The following is a 12,212-nucleotide window of genomic DNA, read 5'->3' on the forward strand; positions in this document are numbered from 1 at the left end:
AAAGTTTTATCACCAAAGCATATATAAAAACGATTAAACATGCCAGCAAACGTTTTATATTGCAATATAAGGGTATTACCCCTGGGAGTAAGAATGATACCAGTCGTTATTAAATCACTGTATTCAGGCTTAACTTACATTAATCCAGTATCAGCAGCATTTTCTAGTGTTTTCCATCTCTAGAAAAAATTATAACTGCACATACCTGATAGCAGAATAAACTGCACGCCATTCTCTCGCTGAAGTTACCTCATCTGTGTAATCCCCTCAGACATATGTGAGAACAGCAATGGATCTTAGTTACAACCTGCTAAGATCATAGACACCTCAGGCAGATTCTTCTTCTATTTACTGCCTGAGATAAAATAGCACAACTCCGGTACTATTTAAAAATAACAAACTTTTGATTGAAGAAAATAAACTAGCTATATTTAACCACTCTCTCCTACAACGACCTTGCTTGTTGAGAGTTGCAAGAGAATGACTGGCTATGACAGTTAGGGGAGGAGCTATATTACAGCTCTGCCGTGGGTGTCCTCTTGCAACTTCCTGTTGGGAATGAGAATATCCCACAAGTAATGGATGATCCGTGGACTAGATACACCTTACAAGAGAAATTAAAGTTGCTTGATAATTTTAGCGTGGTCGAGCGATATTGCTTATCGCGCCCGTGATGTTATTGCACCACTTGTAATCTGGCCCTATGGGTTATATGTATTAGAATATGTTTTCCTCCTAATAAAAAACTATTGAGTTCCTCCTACAATAAAACAAATGTTCAGAACATTTTAAAACTTCTTTTGAACAGTCACTCAATATTTTCCATCAGTAAACAGTATCTTTAAAAAAACAATTGTACAAATTAGATGCTGCTTAATATTGTATTGAAAAAGAAAACAAAATAGTAGAAATGAATGGCATTGTTTGATCATGTTTTCAGCTGGGCGTGTTATAGAGATCATTTTGCTGATTCATACCATTTTCAAAAGGTTCCTTCCAAGCTTGGAGATTAATGCCAGGCAAAATGTCACAGGATACAAAGTCACTTGGAAATGTGCTCATTAGAAAAGCATCAACAGGCACATGAGTGAGGCCGGTATTATCACAAATCACACGTGAAAGAGAATGTTTAGCAAGTTCCGCTCTCTGGTTCTTAGTAAAAATTGGAGTATTTTCATACCAAAACCTGTAACAATAATAAAAAAAGGAATCATCAAAAATAATAAAAAAAAAGTATTTATACATGGAATACACACTTCCCTGTAAAACTTTTAAAACGGCTTTGAAATGTAATATATAAATATACAGGGGGATCACAATCCTTTAGAAAACCTTATCAAATGATTTATCTACAAAGTTTCCATATACATTAATGGTGGTTTTTAAGGTGCTAATCGACCCCATAATCAGAAACATTTTGGAAATATCTGCACAAAACATATGCTCATTATTAAATAGAGTATTTTACTGTAAAATTGTCTTTATTTAATTTGCACTATTTTATCTGCTGGAGTTTATTAAATTGTTTACAATACCTTTATAGTGCCATTGGAAATAGCTGTCTTTTAGTGTTGAAACTGCCCCCTATACTGAAATTTTCAATACTGTAGTATTGGTAATAGGAAAGCTATGTAGACAAGAAGAAGAATCAGAAATCAACCTTTCAGTGTCAGTGGAGAGCGAGAGACAGAAAGCTCTGCCTATTTAAAAGTGTGTTCCTGCAAAATCTCTGAATACAATTAAAGGGACAGATTACACCAGAATTTTTATTGTTTTAAAAGATAGATAATCCCTTTATTACCCATTTCCCAGTTTTGCATAACTAACACATTTATAATAATATACTTTTAACCTCTGTGATTATCTTGTATCTAAGCCTCTGCAAACTGCCCCTTTTTTCAGTTCTTTTGACAGACTTGCAGTCTAGCCAATCAGTGCCTGCTCCCAGATAACTTCTCGTGCACGAGCACAGTGTTATCTATATGAAATACGTGAACTAACACCCTCTAGTGATGAAAAACTGCAATGCAATCTGAAAGAGGTGGGCTTCAAGGTCTAAGAAATTAGCATATGAACCTCCTAGGTTAAGCTTTCAAATAAGAATACCAAGAGAACAAAGCAAAATTGGTGATAAAAGTAAATTGGAAAATTGTTTAAAATTACATGCTCTATCTGAATCATGAAAGTTTATTTTGGCCTAGACTGTCCCTTTAAGTCTTAACATCTGCTTGTCTGAGTACATTCTCCCTTTAAAGGAATATAATACACCAAAAATTTCTTATAAATAGTCTATTCACGAGTCACTGAAATTATAGATTCACTAAAAAAAAATACTTTATCATCACGCTTGAATTGCAAAAATTCTCTTGTCATATGTATTCTCCCAAACAGTTACCTTATTTATCATGAAGACATGAGGTACACATGCTTTGGCTTTATGCATACTTGATTGCCAGTATTGTCACTCACATGGTATTGGCACAAACTGTGTATGCATAGGAAAGGAGGCATGTTTTCACATCTGTGATCACTGATAAGATACCTTGAGTATGTAATATAATTCTCAGAAATTATCTCTTTGGGTGGCAATATGGTTCGCTTAGGGCCAACTCCTTGATTGCTGGAAAGTTTTGGAATGGGTTTCTTTTTGATGCCTAACAACCATTTGTGACAGCCAAGCATATACATTTAAAATGTCTGCCTAGGAACTAGGGTTAAAAACTAGATGTAACAATCAGGGTTTGCTGCTGACCAAAAACACACCTGCATCAAAGACCTCTGGAATGCAGAATCCCCAGTTCTGTAACATTTCTTCAGAATACAGAGAGTTGCACAATGTTTTACTATAATAATGTCCATGGCCTAAGATAGTGGTCCTTCATCCCCAAGGCTAGAGCAAAGTCAGATATTGGCCCTTATTTCAGGCCTTTGCTCGACCACTCTCCAGCCTGACTCATCACTGTCCTCTTGTTGAGACAGTCCATCAACCTTTTCATGGACTGAACCCTGCTGATATTTAATCAAAAAAGAGTAAGGCCGCAAGCCCAAGCTCAACTGTAACAATCGTCTATTATCCCCTGAAACCTGGTTAAGCTTGCTGAGTAGATTGTGGCCAATAATGAAAGTAAATGCTGGGTCATAAAGATATGGCTCCCTTTTCTTGATGGTGAGTACAAGAGCTAGACATTCCTATAGCTGCATAGGATACTAGATGCTCAACCCACTTGGAATCCACTTGGCTGAGTACATTTCCAATTATATACATAGAAGCATCTGTATGCACTGTATGTATGTCTGCATTTTCTTAGTCAGGTTCTTTAGGGGTCTAGCCAGTGCACTATAAAAAAGGAAGAAAATGTATTTAATACTCTGCAGTTCCCAGGAAAGCTAAAACTTGAATATTTGTCTGCAGTTACAGCCACAGTGCAATCACATCCACCTTAGCAGGCTCTGGCCATAGCTGTCAACAGATCCAGTGGGCCCTCCACGCAGTGCCCATATAGTAGCTTAAACAGGGAGAACCCAGTGAACTCCTGTGGCACCATTCTATAATTGAATAATAATGAATAATAATTTGTGATTTATATAGCGCTTTTCTCCCTGTGAGACTCAAAGCATTTCACAAATATACCAACATAAAGACATAAAAGTTAGGAGTTTCTGAAGGTCAGATAAGTAGACTGAATGCCTGATGGAAGTGGTGGGTCTTTAGCTTTTATTTAAAAGTCTGTAAGGATGGTGCCTCTCTGATTGCACACGGTAAAGAGTTCCAGAAAGTAGGGGCAGCATGGCCGAATGCTCTGGAGCCTGAGTTTGTCCTTATTCTTGGCACTGAGAGGATGTATTGGCTGACCTAAGTGAGCGGGATGGGATGTAGGGTGTCAGGAGCTCTTTCAGGTACTGTGGGCCTTGTTTGTTTAAGGCTTTAAAGGTCAGCAGGCCAATTTAAAATATGTTTGCCATTTAATTGGAAGCAAATGCAGGGAGTGGAGAACAGGTGTTATGTGGCAAGAGCGAGTTTGATTGGTTAGTAGTCTGGAGTTCTTTTTTTGGGAGGCCTAAGTAAAGTGCATTGCAGTAATATAGCCTACATGATACAAATTCATGGATTAATGTTGGCACACTGGCTATGTTTTTCAGATGAAGCTAGGCAGATTTTATTACGGAGGAAATCTGCTGTTTAAAAGATAGTCTAGTGTCAATCAGCACTCCGAGGTTTCATACCTTTGCTGAACTAATGAGTTCAGAACCTCCAAGATCCAGGCCAGTTGGGTGATTGTGTGATATTTTTGATGCTTTTGATTACTTTGAGACAGCTAGCATTCATCCATTCTATGAGGTCTGTTAAGCAACTGTTTATGCGGCATGCTGGGCCTGTAGTATCTGTAACAAAGGAGAAGTAGAGTTGTGTGTCATCAGCGTAACGATACCTTAGGCCATGTTGGTTAATGATGTCCCTCTCTGTGATCTACCAGCAAGGAAATATTTAAACCAGTTAAGAACTGTGCCTCCTAGACCACAGATGTGCTGCAAGTGCTCTATTAGAATCCTATGGTTAATGGTGTCAAATGCAGCTGAGAGATCCAGGAGGATTAGGATGGAGTAATTATCTTTGTCTCTTGCCATGAGGAGATCATTTAGCACTCGGACTAGCACAGTTTCAGTGCTTTGGCGGCATCTGAAGCCTGGCTGGAAAGGATCAAATATGTTCAGGCGTGATAGATGGGCTTCCATTTGAGTTGCCACTACTTTTTCAATTATTTTCCCCTGAAATGGGAGATTGGATACTGGTCTGTAATTAGTCATGCAGTCTGGGTCTAATAAAGGTTTCTTTAGGAGTGGTTTTACCACAGCTTCTTTTAGAGGAGCTTCGAAGTCTCCTGTTTTTAGTGAACACTGCACTATTTTTGTGAGTGCTGGGGGGAATGTTTAATGCATTCAGTTATGAGCTGATTTGGAGTAGGGTCTAAGTCACATGTTGTAGGATGCAACTTTTGTATGGTGTTTTTAACTCCTTTTTATATCCACATTTGAAAAAGTGGACCATAAACTTGGGCAATCTGGCATTCCATTGTAGTGGTTCTGGTGTGTAACTGTTTGGCCTGCTGTGATAGCAGTTCGGATTGAGGAAATCTTGTCTCTAAAGAAGTTCACAAATGCTTCACATTTATCCTGAGAAAAGTTGGTGGGGCTAAGCATGCATGCTGGTTTGCAGAGCCTTCTACTGTGCGAAACAGTTGCCTGGGTCTATTGTGGAAGACTGCAATTTCACGTGATAAAAATTAAGATTTAGAGTTATCTTGGATTGATATTTATCTAGATGTTTGGTAAGAGCGGATTTATCCTCTGGAAACTGTATTCTGTGCCACTTTCTCTTGAGTTTACATCCTGTTATTTTCATTTCTCTGATGGAGCTATCAAACCACGGTGCATTGTTGTGGGATTTGACAGTGCGTATGCGAGTTGGTGCAATGCTTTCTAGGGTGTCTCTCATGGTTTTGTTATAGATTTGGATTAAGGAGCTGGGGTCTTCGCAGGTTCCCATTAGTTCACTTACTGTAGATCCATATGTGATACTACATCCAGTGGTGTCACCCCTTTTAATGAGCGGTGTTTGACCAGGTTCTGAGGCTGATGTCTGGTTGATTGTGATACAATGGAGAAGTGAATGGAGTGGTGGTCTAACCAAGTAACTTGGTTTACAGTTACTGGTTACACTTCTAGTCCAGACTGGAACACTAGATCAAGTGTATGACCTTTTCTGTGGGTGGGAGTTGCAACGATTTGTGTGAAGCCGAGTGTACTCAACAAGCTGAGGAGATCTTGCCCAAGCAGGGATAGGGTGTTGTCAATCCAAGTGTTGAAGTCTCCTAATATAAGCCATCTGGGGTTTTCAAGGATTAAGCCAGCCAAAAGGTCTGGGAGTTCCTGAAGAAATCTCTTCCCATCTCCTGGGGGTCTGTATATTAGCAGTATTCGGAATCCTCTCTCTATTAAGAGGCTGGCAGCTATACATTAAAAAGATTGGATTTGTGGACTGATATTGTTCTGGGATTTAAGGACGATTTTGCACAGATCATAACTTCGCCTCCCTTGCAATCTTGTTGAAGAAAAGGTGGGATCGGAATCGCTCCCAATCAGGCTCAGTGTCTACAAATGCCCACAGAAATCAAATGATTGAGTCATAAGGGGCCTGTATGGAACAAACACCAGAAAGGTGTCAAATCTGCTGAAATTGAAAGTCTGACACAAACTTGCTTTGATCAGATAAAATCTCACTGGGAAACCCAGCTAGTAAAAACCGGACTACTGTCTTGGCTTTGATATTAGAGAATGTCACAGCTTCTGGGTATTGGGTAGCATAATCTATCATGATAAGCTTGTATCTTAATGATGTCTATTAACACTTGCTAAAATGACTCACCTACCATGGGAAGGAGCTTAAGGGGAGCCCAACCCACTGGCATGTGTCACAAGTGTAGAAAATATCTGCTACCTCTTGGGACACCAGTATACCATGCAAAGAAAGAATCCAGCCTCCAAAGTTTAAAAGGACCTTCTTTTCTTGTAACATGGTCCATAGGAAAAATGCTACAACATTTTGGGCATGCTATAGGCCCTTAGTCATGAACCCCAGAGGCCCCAATCTCATGAGCAATCTACATGATTGCTAGTCCATACTATATATATATATATATATATATATATATATATATATATATATATATATATATATATATCTGGATATCATGTACAGCAGTCCTCCCATACTATATGGTCTCAGAGTTGAGTCTACACCTACTTTCCTGTGGAATTTTAGCAAGGGGGTTCAATGTCTGGGTAGCACCTGGGGGGGAATCAGGCTGAGCATGAGGACTTTTCAGGGAGTCTGTCTCAGGCTGGGGGCTGAACATTGTTGTGCAGCTTAATTCCATGAAACTACCTGGAGTCTCGGAAAGGTAAACTGGCTGGTCATCATGTCTAGATCATTGTCCAGCAAAACATTGGCCGGAATGTTAGACATCACCTAAACCATATGTCATGCAACAGGAATCAAAACTCTTCCACCTCCAGTCACCTTATCTGCCATTTTTTGTGAGGTGTATGCACCTCTCATAATAACTTGCAGGTGTAACATAGTCATGGTTTAAATCTATGTGCCAGGTGAAAATTTGCCTTTGTCTCCATCTCTTGCCCTGGGGGTGCGCTTCACACAGATCACCTCAAACCACCCCACATTCCCGGGAAAGGTTCCAGGATAATAAACAATGAAATGTACCCCACAATTGGGTCTGGGGAACTCACCAGGTTCTTGTCTGAAGACAGGACCTGACAAATTTGTGTACTCAGAGGAACATGAATTCTGCGCTGGTCACATTGGTAACATCTGGGTAGCATTCAACTGGGCGCCAAAATAGGTCTGGAGGGATGATTCTGGAAGGTCGCAGTGACTGAAGCATGGACTGATTGTGCATGGGGTGGCCATTACTCAGGCTCGCTGCTGACTGCCTTAGGTGCTTCAGCTACTGGGTCAGCCTGTGACTCCACATAAAATTTCCCCATCTTTGCCACGTCATGCAACATTTGGGGCTCTCTGTCTTGCACCCACTCCCTGACCCCCAAAGGCACATGAGCAAAGAACTGTTTTATTATCATCAGCTGGTGGCACTCTTCCAGCGGCTGAACCTGCTTGCCTCTAATCAAACTCAAACAGGCTCTGTCTAGCCTGCTAGCCCACTCAGGATTTGTGTCACTGGCTTCCTTCTGTGGAACTTATTACTAGAGGTGTTCACAATTCTGCTAGATCTTTCATAATGAATATTAACCCTTTCTCTACAGGGAATTTTAGAGGAAAATATGCTCAAAGCACCAAAGCATTTTTGCTATCACTCCAATTAAACAGAAATAAAGCTTTTTTTACTATTTATCTACAAAACATATATATATATATATATATATATATATATATATATATATATATATATATATATATATATATATATATATATATATATATATATATATATATATGGTATAAAAAGAGCTTTCAGGGGATAACAGTTTTTTATTCACATAATTATGAAATTATTGTTAATTTACCCAAAAATTTAAAAAAGTATATACAATATGAATTATCACATGCTCCAAAAACCTGTAGATTTCTAACTGTAGATAAAAAAAAATCTCATAATTTGTTCATTGGCATCCTCTGATTCAGCTGAGATCACATGTATATAATTTGGATTCTTTTTTTTATAGTTTTAAGGTTTTTATATGCAGCTATGTATGCCCTGTTCTAAAATGATGCAGGGCCAGATTACAAGTGGAGAGCAAATTGACTCTTAGAGGCCAATTTATCAAAGGCCTTGCGGACCTGATCCGACAGTGCGGATCAGGTCCGCAAGACCTTTCTGAATGCGGAGAGCAATACGCTCTCCGTATTCAGCATTGCACCAGCAGCTCACAAGAGCTGCTGGTGCAACGCCGCCCCCTGCAGACTCGCGGCCAATGGGCCGCCAGCAGGGAGGTGTCAATCAACCTGATCGTACTTGATCGGGTTGAATTGCGGCGATTCCTGTCCGCCTCATTAGAGCAGGCGGACAGGGTTATAGAGCAGCGGAATTCGAGGGACGCCATCTTGGATGACGTCATTTAAAGGAACCTTCATTCTTCGTTAGGACTTCGATTGAAGAGGATGGCTCCGCGTCGGCTGGATTGAAGATGGACCCGCTCCGCTCCGGAAGGATGAAGATAGAAGATGCAGCCTGGATGAAGCCTTCTGCTGTCTGGAGGACCTCTTCTGCCCCGATCGGATGAAAACTTCTGCCGTATGGAGGACCACTTGTGCCCGGCTGGGTGAAGACGGCTCAAGGTAGGGTAATCTTCAGGGGGTTAGTTTTAGGTTTTTTTAAGGGGGGATTGGGTGGGTTTTAGAGTAGGGGTATGTGGGTTGTGGGTTGTAAATGTTGGGGTCAGTATTGTATTTTTTTTTAAAGGTAAAAGAGCTGATTACTTTGGGGCAATGCCCTGCAAAAGGCCCTTTTAAGGGCTATTTGTAATTTAGTATAGGTTAGGGAATTTTATTATTTTGGGGGGCTTTTTTATTTTATTAGGGGGATTAGATTAGGTGTAATTAGTTTAAAATTCTTGTAATTCTTTTTTATTTTCTGTAATTTAGTGTGTTTTTTTTCTCGTAATTTAGTTTATTTCATTTAATTGTAATTAGTTTGATTTAATTTAGTTAATTTATTTAACTATAGAGTAGTGTTAGGTGTAATTGTAACTTAGGTTAGGATTTATTTTACAGGTAATTTTGTATTTATTTTAGCTAGGTAGTTATTAAATAGTTAATAACTATTTAATAACTATTTTAGCTAGTTAAAATAAATACAAAGTTGCCTGTAAAATAAAGATAAATCCTAAAATAGCTATAATGCATCTATTAGTTATATTGTAGCTATATTAGGGTTTATTTTATTGGTAATATTTAGTTTTAAATATGAATAATTTATTTAATTGTAGTAAATTTATTTTGTTTAATTTAAATTATATTTAAGTTAGGGGGGGTTAGACTTAGGGTTAGACTTAGGGTTAGACTTAGGTTTAGGGGTTAATAAATTTATTATAGTAGCGGCAATGTTGGGGTCGGCAGATTAGGGATTAATAAATGTAGATAGGTGTCGGTGATGTTAGGGACGGCAAATTAGGGGTTAATAAAATTTAACAAGTGTTTGCGAGGCGGGAGTGCGGCGGTTTAGGGGTTAATACATTTATTAAAGTGGCGGCGATGTCCGATTGGCAGATTAGGGGTTAGTAATTGTAGGTAGGTGTCGGCGACGTTGGCGGCGGAAGATTAGGGGTTAATAAATATAATGTAGGTGTCGGCGATGTCCGGTCGGCAGATTAGGGGTTAAAAAAATAATTAGAGTGTTTGCGATGTGGGGGGGCCTCGGTTTAGGGGTTAATAGGTAGTTTATGGGTGTTAGTGTACTTGTTAGCACTTTAGTTAAGAGTTTATGTTACGGCGTTAGTCCATAAAACTCTTAACTACTGACTTTTATGTGTGGTAGGAGTCTGGACAGGAGAGGGTCTACCGCTCACTTCTTCCAAGACTCGTAATACCAGTGTTAGGCAAATCCCATAGAAAAGATAGGATACGCAATTGACATAAGGGGATTTGCGGTAGCCTCAAGTCGCGTAAGAAAAGTGAGCGGTACACCTGTACCTCCCAAACTCGTAATACCAGCGGGCATTAAAAAGCAGCGTTAGGACCCCTTAACGCTGCTTTTTAAGGCTAACGCCAAACTCGTGATCTAGCCGAATATTTACTGAGTACATGCTGGGACTGGGAAGCCTAGAATGAACTAGGCAGATGTGTGCAGAGCCACAATTGTTCTGTGGGAGGAGTCATGACAGCTCTGTTTGGATTGTTTGGTGTATTGTGACTGGTAGGTGAGGACTTTTATTTATTTTGTTATCTCTCTCCTGCCATAGAGTAGATTAATTTGTATATTCCATCTACGGATCTAAATATAATTTGAAAGCTATATTTTCTCTCTTTGAAACCCCTACAACACTCTATGTTGAGTATCCCTTGCATCCCTTGCAGTAATAATGGTACATGCTCATATAAAAAACATTTTTTGTGCTTATGATTAGAAATACTAGTGACTCAAATAACAATGATATTTTATGGGACATGATTAGGTGTAAGTCACATACAAATAGCTGAATATGAACGTATACTTATGTACCAATCTCCTTCTCGCAATGCCTTAATTTGTTTTCCAATTAAGCAGGCAAACAGAGGTCCAGTTCTAGCTTCTGGAAGAAAATCTTCTGCTAAACCACCAAGCCATACATCAATATTGTCCAGGTGCCCATACAAGTCTATTATTTTCTTGATTAAATTCTGATCTGATATTGCTTTTGCCATATCAGTCGGTGTCTTCAACCTTAATAAGCCGCAAAATTCTCTCCAATCATTGTAACCTAGATTTTGAAATTAAAAAAAAGTTCTATTAATTTCTTCTGCATCTCATTTAAACAATGCTGCCTGAAATAATTATTCTGTTTCCCCAAAGATTATTCTTATACATACAATTTTTAACAATATAAAGAAATAATGTGGCGTACATTTTAAGCAATGATTACTTTTTAATTATGTCTAATTTCTTGCAGAATATGTAAATGTTTTAACTTCAATTCATGAAATGAACCAGCATTAATTGGAATATTAACTAAAGTAAAAGCAACATCTCAGTGTATTAATTTCCATTGTGCATACTAAATTACTGATACAAATGATAAAACCTATATTGAACAAACATTAATGGTTTTTCTTGAAAAATAAATAATTTTGTGCTCAGTCTTTTTTTTGTTGCATTTTGAATATGTAGATATGAGTTGGTTAAAATAATTTTTTTCAAATGTAATTTTGTTTTCCAGCAGAGTTAACTCTCGATTTACTTATGCTATGCCCTGAAATGAGAAGCATATAATTAACATTTTATTCAGAACCTAATTTATTTTTTAAATAATATTAATGTGCCAAATACAAGGAAGTCTAAACATGGATATTTTATCACAAATAGTAATGAGAATTATCGAATTTATGCTTATAAGATGAGAAAGTATACCAATGCCATTCATTTTAAAAATATTCTCGGAACTGAGCTTAGAAGAAGAGGTAAGGGAGAATAAAAAGGGAGCAATACAAAATGGTTGACTTTAAAAGAGCATGGGAAAGAAAATATTAAAGGACCATAAATACAGTAGAAAATGCATAATAAAAAGACGATGCCATAAAAATTGTTTAGAATTATAAGGGAGCAGTAGAGTGTTTATGACAAATACAAAAGTTTGTTTTGATTTCCCTGTCCTCTGTATCATGTGACAGCTATCAGCCAATCAATGACTCATATACTTAAAATGTGTGAAATCTTGTGCATGCTCAATAGGAGCTCATGCCTCAGAAAGTATGCTTATAAAAAGACTGTGCACAATTTGATACTAAAAGTATATAGGGGCGGACTGATCAAGCGGGCAAATAGGACCTGGACCGAGGGCCCAGCATGTATGGGGGCCCACAAATGGCATCCCCATGGCTCCTGGTGTGCTGCTTGAGCTTGGGCTTAAACCTGCCCTATCAGTAACTAAGCAGTTAAGTGTGGGTTCAGTGGGGGCCCTGGCCCCAGAGTGGGGGCCTTGTG

The 12,212-nt window shown here is 38.6% G+C and overlaps 1 protein-coding gene across 1 annotated transcript in view; it reads right to left on the reverse strand.

Moving 5' to 3' along the window:
- TPO (thyroid peroxidase) overlaps positions 1–12,212 on the reverse strand; it is a 290,022-nt gene that overhangs the window by 113,600 nt on the left and 164,210 nt on the right. The window contains exons 9-10 of the mRNA XM_053711339.1: positions 10,755–10,992; positions 978–1,186 (exon numbers count right to left, since the gene is read on the reverse strand). Coding sequence (XP_053567314.1) covers positions 978–1,186; positions 10,755–10,992 — 447 coding nt within the window. The remainder of the gene's footprint in view (positions 1–977; positions 1,187–10,754; positions 10,993–12,212) is intronic.

This window comes from Bombina bombina, chromosome 4, assembly GCF_027579735.1.
Source record: "Bombina bombina isolate aBomBom1 chromosome 4, aBomBom1.pri, whole genome shotgun sequence".
NCBI lineage: Eukaryota > Metazoa > Chordata > Amphibia > Anura > Bombinatoridae > Bombina > Bombina bombina.